The sequence below is a fragment of the Clupea harengus genome, chromosome 21, assembly GCF_900700415.2.
Source record: "Clupea harengus chromosome 21, Ch_v2.0.2, whole genome shotgun sequence".
NCBI lineage: Eukaryota > Metazoa > Chordata > Actinopteri > Clupeiformes > Clupeidae > Clupea > Clupea harengus.
Genome location: NC_045172.1, coordinates 2,283,069 through 2,290,723, shown reverse-complemented (window position 1 = coordinate 2,290,723; position 7,655 = coordinate 2,283,069). Strand labels below are relative to the sequence as shown.

General features: G+C 41.4%; 1 protein-coding gene and 1 long non-coding RNA gene across 2 annotated transcripts in view; one reads left to right on the top strand and one right to left on the bottom strand.

Annotated features, from left to right (window-relative positions):
• tubgcp3 (tubulin, gamma complex associated protein 3) overlaps window positions 1-500 on the top strand; it is a 21,505-nt gene extending 21,005 nt beyond the window's left edge. The window contains exon 22 of the mRNA XM_031558668.2: window positions 242-500. Within this exon, the coding sequence (XP_031414528.1) occupies window positions 242-403 (162 nt within the window). The 3' untranslated portion in view covers window positions 404-500. The remainder of the gene's footprint in view (window positions 1-241) is intronic.
• A 6,174-nt stretch (window positions 501-6,674) lies between these two features.
• On the bottom strand, window positions 6,675-7,364 carry LOC105893321. The gene is made up of 4 exons (XR_004162776.2): window positions 7,337-7,364; window positions 7,082-7,142; window positions 6,961-6,997; window positions 6,675-6,823 (listed from the first exon to the last, which is right to left on the bottom strand). It is a non-coding gene; the product is annotated as an uncharacterized LOC105893321 (long non-coding RNA).
• Window positions 7,365-7,655: the final 291 nt, after the last annotated feature.

The following is a 7,655-nucleotide window of genomic DNA, read 5'->3' as shown; positions in this document are numbered from 1 at the left end:
ATGGATGAAGCCTCAAGCATGTAATATGATATCTAAAACATGCCACACGTCACACAGTACAGCTTCAGCCAACATGAACTAAACATCTGACTGTTCTGTACAAGTCGCTGTGAAGTGCAGCACACACTCACACAGTGCAGCTTAAACCACAACAAGGCACAGAAAAAACTCTGCACTGTTTCTCTAGTTTGCATTGACTCTGCTCTTCCTCCTCCTCCTCCTCTTCTTCCTCCTCGTGTAGGGGATAGTGCAGCAGTTCTTGGTGCTGCTCATGACCAGCACAGATGAGAGCTTACAGTTCCTGAGCTTCCGTCTGGACTTCAATGAGCACTACAAGGCACGGGACCCCCGTCTACGTGCCTCTCTGGGGACCAGCAGGGGGCGGCGTAGCTCTTATATGTGAGCCATCAACGGCGGCAGTGTCCCACTGGCCGCTGCTACAGTTCAGAGGCCAAACCCTCATCATGGAACTCCAGCCTTCACGGAGAGAGGGATATGAAGAAAGAAGAAAAGAGAAAAAAACGTTGAATTATTCACAGCCTTCCCCCCCCCCCATTCCATTCCTAAATAAATAAAAGCTTACACACACTCGAAATATGAACACAAAACTCCAAAGGAAGAAAGTGTTTTTAGTGTGTAACTTTTAGTAGGACAAGGTCACAGGTCTGCAGTCATGGTATCAGTGCATCAGTTTCATAACTGTTTTTCATATTGTAAGTGTGTATGTGATTTATTTAATGAGTTCCTTTTGTACCTGTTTAGTTTACATTACATTGTTTGTTCATCTTAAGTTCTGTGTGAACTTATATGAGAAATATGAGAAAGCTCTAACCTTTCAGCCTTAATGCTACATACTAGACGGTCATTTGTCCATCTTATTTAATTTGCTTTTTGGTTGAATGTTTGGTGTGACTTAATTCCTCCCTCCTGCAATCTGTGGCCTTTTGTTCTGCATGTACAGACCAGTCCCTCCATTTCGTAGCTGCATAAGGTGAATTTGTCTGATTCTCTGCACTTACCGCCTTTTTTTTTTTTTTTTTTTAAAGAACAAAAATGACATGTAAAGTTGCCTAGAGTGATGAAAATCAGCCTTGAATGGACCTTGTGTTGTCTTTTATTGTGGTGGTGCTAGTGGGAATAGCACCTCCACCAGTAGGCGCTCCGGTTCCAGAGTTGTATTGCTGTGTGAATCTTCTTTCCACCTGGCTCCCATCAATGTCATCAACCCATTCTTATTCATCTGGGGTGGAGGATAAGGAGAGATTGTTTCTCTGTCAACCCCTCTTCACTGTATAGCACAGATTTATAGTTAAGTATACGATGTAAGCAAACACAGTCATTTTTCTCTTTAATAAATCCACCTTTTTTAACAACTCGTGTTGTATTGCAATAAGTGGAGCATCTCAGATAACAAAAAGTGAAGCGATTCTAGATTTGTTACGAATTTTTTATAAACTTGAAGTGACATTGCTAGGTGATAAGCTACCAGACATGCACATCTACAAACAAGAAGCTGAAGTCATGGACGGATTATGAAACCATGGGCCTGGACATGTAAAGGATTGGAGTGAGAGGGGGCTCCCTCCAACAAACCATCAAGTCCTTGTCCACAGCAGCAGAAAAAAAGGCGGCTGCGGATCAGAAGAAAGGACAACACCTGGGCTGCAAGGTGAAACAGGATGTTATGAAGATGAGGGGGGTGTACCTGGGACGCCAGGTGTCACCGTTGAGCCCTCTGGAGATGTCGTGGGCGCATCAATGAAACATCAGAGAAGGAGGGGGCCCACCTGATGACCCCAATGAAACATCAGAGAAGGAGGGGGCCCATCTGATGACCCCAATGACGTACCTACCCTCCTGAGCACCAATCCCATTCCCCGGCCAATATCAAGAGTACTGACTCAAGTTAGGGATTGAAACACCAAGTCCCATTAGCTCTACAGTCAGTAAACCAAGTAGTGGTTATGGCAGAGAATATTGAATGTTTTGAAATGCCCAAACTGAAATCTGGACTTTAATCCAATAGACACACAGTGACAGGACATGAAGCAGGGGGTTATGCATGAAAGCCAACTAACATTATGGGTGTACAATTAGTATTTCAAGGTGAATGAATGAGTCAATATTCCTCTCAACTACTGTTCAGGCCTGATCAATAGCTTGTGGAAATGATTGGTTGATTGAAGCTATTGTGCTGGTTTCCAGTTATGAGGAGGAGGGTTCACTTTTTCAAACTATGATAATTGAATGTTATTTCGTCCATAAATGCTAAATCTAGTACAGTATGTGAGGGACCGAGCGGTCACCCCAAGCTTTTGGGATGTGGGCGACTGGAGTTGGTGGTGAAGTGGGGATGAACACAGTGCAGGAGATGGTGGCTTCATATAAAAATATATCTCCTATTTATTTACATGGGGGATTCTCTACATCAACCCCAAACCAGTGCACACAAAATCAAAGACAAAACGCACTCAAAGTGCTACATTTAACGAGCCACTATTCACTACGCAGACTCAAACTAGGCACAATTCACTACGCATATGTTCACTAGTCACAGATTCTCACTAATCATAGTTCAGCAAAGCACACAAAACAAGGCAAACTGTGTCCACACAGCTAGACACAGTTTTCCCTCCACCTCACAACAGGTAAGGGTTGTTCTCACACATGCCTTCTCGATGCTCTCTTCCCAAAAGCTCTCTCAAAAGTTATCCCTCTTTTCAGTGCTCTCATGAGGCACCCTTTAAATAGGGTGGCCACTTGGCTAAATTGGTCAAATTAGAGCCAACCACTGTCGTGGGGGGAGCCCGGACCCAGACTCCTCTTGCGAGTCACAGTGAGAAAGGGGGGAAATTCACTTCTCACACAGTAATTGAAGGCAAAATGTCAAGAACCTCTTACAGATTCACAAACGTCAAAGCACCACTTTATGTAGTCATCCTCATAGTACCCAACAAATGGCAAAGTTACACCAAAATGCATGCAATAATGAGTTTAATTTCAAAAGCCAGATTGGGGTTGAAAAAAAAGTAGTAAAAAGAACCGAAGAGTTCTTAGAGGATCCGAGGTTTCCAAATGATCATTGAGCTGTGTAGGTGACTTAAACAGCTAGGTGAGACAGTCCCATCTCTGGAGTAGATGTGTTGGTCAGCCTAGATGCAGTCTCTTCCAGTTTAGTTTGGCTCTCAGAAGCAGTCAGTTCAGCAGTAGCCTCATTGAGCCGAGTCTGACAAGATGTTGCACAGGCTGAAAAAGAGATGGCGAAGAAAAAAACAACACCTTTCCAAGTACGTCTACTTAGTGAATACTCAATGTTACAGTGAATGAATGTATCTTTATGTGTTCAGGCTTTGATCTGATTTGATTTAGTTGTTTCACTTACCTGAGACATTGATGTTCTCTTCAAAGGACTTATCATTGTCACAATGCCCTATTTTAGCACCTTTCCTTATTTTCTGATAAAGTAAAAGAGAGATTAATCATTTCAAATTCAAATTTTAATGAATAAAGAAATATCTAAACTGCATACTCACAGATCATGTTACACCAATTTGTTCTTCACCCAGTAGCCTCTGTGATCAGCATTAGTACACATAATGTCTAAAATTACAATAACATCTCGTATAGAAACTGAACGCCACCTTGAAGGAGAACTTGAATTTCGGCATCCTGAAGAAACAGCACCCTACGGTCTCTTCCTCCTGTGGCATCTCCAGTGGGCCAGCAGATACAGGAGCCTTGGTGACCTCAGCCAGTGTCCCACTCAGTGTCCCTCTAATCTCAGCTAAGGTCTCGTTTGACTGAACCTTAGAAGAATCTGTGAAAGAAAGAGGGATTGATTTTTACATCCTCCTCATCCAAACGGGTTAATTTATAGCAGGTAAAAACATGAAAATAGTTAGATCTAGTTGAAGTGTTGCTTCAAATATCACCATGAACGTACTCGTGTTTGCAACAGGAGATGCTTGATTTACAAGAAGACTCTGTGATCCTCTCTTTGATTTCTGAAGAACACATAGTTATATAGTAACTTAAAGATATACCCTACAACTGGGTACAGTACATCTTGTAGTGTATAGACAGTATGGCTGTATGACAGTACAACACTCATGAATGATATGATATGCATGATACTCCACCTTCCATTTGATTGTTGGCATCTTCAACCAAACTGGAAACATTTTGTTCTTGGTCTTTCTTTTCTTTCCTTTGTCTTGTCCAACTGCAGCTTGAATTGGAGGGAGGTGTGTAGAAACTGGTATGCTGGTTTGGCTTAAGGTCTTTGTAATCTCTTTTGTTAGTGTTTTTACCAGTGATGATTCAAAAGATGGATTGTGTGATTTAAGGGCAGAACGGAGCACATCTTCAGACCCAAACTCTCGAGTAAATTCTTTGTAAACGTTTCTGTAAATCTGGTAAAAATTCACATCCTGAGGATAGGTTTCATCATCTTTGATGCCAAAAGCTGTATCGAGCTCAGACAGAATTTTCCGAATCAAGTCTCTGGACATATCCAGCACATTATCTGGAAGTCCATCCTGGTGGGTGCCAATGTCCTGGTTTAAGCTATTGACTTTCTTCAGGAGTCGAATGACCAGCATGGAGACCAAGGAGGTATAGTCCTTCTTGTTGGACTCTATCAGACGTAGGTGAGATGAAATGGTGACTCCTTCACACTGACTATTTTGCATCAAATCTTTATGTTTGTCAAAAGTACGAGGGAGCAGATTGTTTGAGTCAGTGGTGGATAATCTATTTTTAGTGTCCTCTGGCTGTTTGTCTAAGAGTTTCTGATCCTCCTTGACTAATTCCTTCAAGTCAGAAGCATCATTTTTCTTTAACTCTGTGGAGAGTGCCACCATGACTTCGTTTGTCATCACTTGGGTGACTACGTTCATTGTACTTCCAAACACCTCAGGTGATGATTTTGAGGTCTCTAGATTATTCTGTACAAGTTCTTGATTGTCAGAAGATGCTGAAGGGAACAAACATGACAGGAGTAGTCGCTTCACAGCCTCCTCTACATAATTGTAAACGAACTCTGATGGAATTTCATTCTTTCCCTCAGCTCTAGGTGGTAATTTGCACAGAGTAGAATCTGAAAGACTCTTTCCAACTGGCACGGAAATGGTTTGAAGACCGTGATAACCTTTTAGTGTCGTATGTACTCGATCTGCAATATCACAGGAAAACTGACCTATTTGGGTTTCAGTGATCAATTTCTCCAGTCTTCGAGTGATGGGTTCAAGTTTTTCCCATTCCAAGACGGTGTCTAACACACTACTGATGGTTTTATTTGCACATTCAGGTGACAATGAATCAGCATCCATGTCAACAAAAGTATGCGTCAGAAGAGGGGAAATCCTTTCGATAAACACTTCAGGGGGAACAGAAGTACCGGGGAGATTGGTTTGGTCATCTATTTCTGAGTGAATGCATCCTGAGGAGTGTGACAATGGCAATCCAGGGCTTTGTGACCTGTCTGTTTCTGTTTTTTGAATGTCAATCACTTGTACTTCATTCAACATAGCACTAAGGATCTTATCAATCATCTCTACCTGCTCTAGATTTTCTGCAGTCTTGAGATCGGGAAGTTCACTCTGCATGGACACAATTACTTGGCTAGTGACATTGATGGCAGAAGCCACTGTCATTTCCTTTTTACTGTCAGAGTGAAAAGATTCGGAAAACAATTTCCCCACCATGTTCTGAATGGCATTGAACATTCTTTGAGATGTTGTCCTGTAGATCCTTTTCATTGGAACAACAGTTCCTAGGGCTTGTGTTTTCTCCAAAAGATCTTTCATCCCTTCAATAACACATCCAACAACATCATATGATGTTGAATGAACCTCTTGGCCTGACATTTTGTCCTTCATGGATTCAATAATATCACCAACTAGATCAACTGCAAGAGACTCTGACAGAGGACCAGATGGAAAGATAGCATGAACCTGACAGAGGTCTGTTTGACTTTCTGCTTTGGCGTTTGACTCCTCGTCATCTCCAGCAAATTCTTTGACTAGGGACTCATTCTCAAGAGTTTTGAGCAAAACCTCACTGACTTGCTTTGATGCTCTTTGTTGAAATTCAGTGCCAGTAAACTGGTTGAGCAAGGGGATGGATTGTGATAGTCCTGAGGCTTTAGCGTTCTCAGCCATCATGGGTGCTGTAGTAGTAGGACCAGAGTCAGAGTCCTTAATGGTGCATGAGGCTGTCAAATCCACACTCTTTTTGGAGATGGAGGAATATCCTTCTAGTAAGGCAGGCACAACCGGATCCAATCCACCGACTATTCTGACAGATTCTCGCAAAATCTCATCGACTTCTTTCTTGGCTGCTGCCAAGAGCATTTCATTTCTTATCCCCTGAGATCCTTGGCGTAGAGATGACCCTTCAGGTCTCTTGGCCTCCGAGGTGCTTACCCTATTCCAAGGCATAAAGACCACATGTAACTGACACACATAGTTACACAGAACTAGTTACACACAGTTTCACTTATACATGATGATGAATCCCATGCTAATTCAACACAGGGATGTTATTTGGGCATGATCAGGAAGTGCTACTTTAGGGTGGCATTTTTGACAGGAGTAATAAACAGTAAAAGCTTGTGTTTTATGAAAATAAAAGGGTAAACAAGTCATTCCAGTGAATACTGTACATACCAAAATGTGTGTTGCCCTGATCTTGTCATTCCACATACGTATGCGACAGGAACACCCAGAATTTCACTGAGGACTGGGAGCAGGTAATAATGAGCAGTCTGGACTACTTTCTTCACTATGATAGCACAAAGATGGCCAACTTCTTCTTTGGTCCTCTGAATAAACAAAATCAGACAATAAGGTATTTCATCAGAGAGGAATATTAAAGAATAAAGAATATTAGAGAACTTCTATTTAAATCAACACTCCATATATAGAGAGAAAGATTTTATGTGGGCGAAATCAAACTCACAGGCACACATAGAGCCTCACGGACAATTCTCCAATGCCTGCAAAAGAGAAAAGAATTTTAGAACATTGGAACTTCACTATCCAACAGGCAAACAATGAATGTTTTAAAACTTGTCTCTTACTCTTCTGTCATGTTCTCCACAAGGTGGCGTATCATGGGGGAGAGGTTCATATGATCTAGATCTGAAAAAGCACATGTGAATATTTTTAAAGATGTGTGGTAGGGCATGTAGAACTTGACAATTTTAGCAGTGGGTCTTTGGGCACGGAGGAACTTGTATTGACTGTTTGATATTAAACATTCTTTCATATACTAAAACTCTTTTTGACTACTTTTATTGACATTCTTTTTATGTCTGAATTTGGCATAGACTAACCTGCATCAAACCTTTTGGTCCTCGTTGTGGAACTACATTCAGCTCTTGATTCCTCAAAAGAGTTTTTCTTTGGCTAAGGCAAAACACATAGTTAGTTGTAATCATCATTACATTCTCAGCAGCCAGTCCCTCCAGGATTTTGGAATAAAACGGAAGTCATGGACTTTCTGCATTACTTGCAATTGATCTTATTACAGTGCATGCAATACATTGTACTCTTATTCCTGGGCTTCTTAGTATTCTGCCTATTCTTTCAGAATTTTCTGCAAATAAATTAATCATTTACTTTATGTTATTTTCATTTCTTCTACACTTCTCT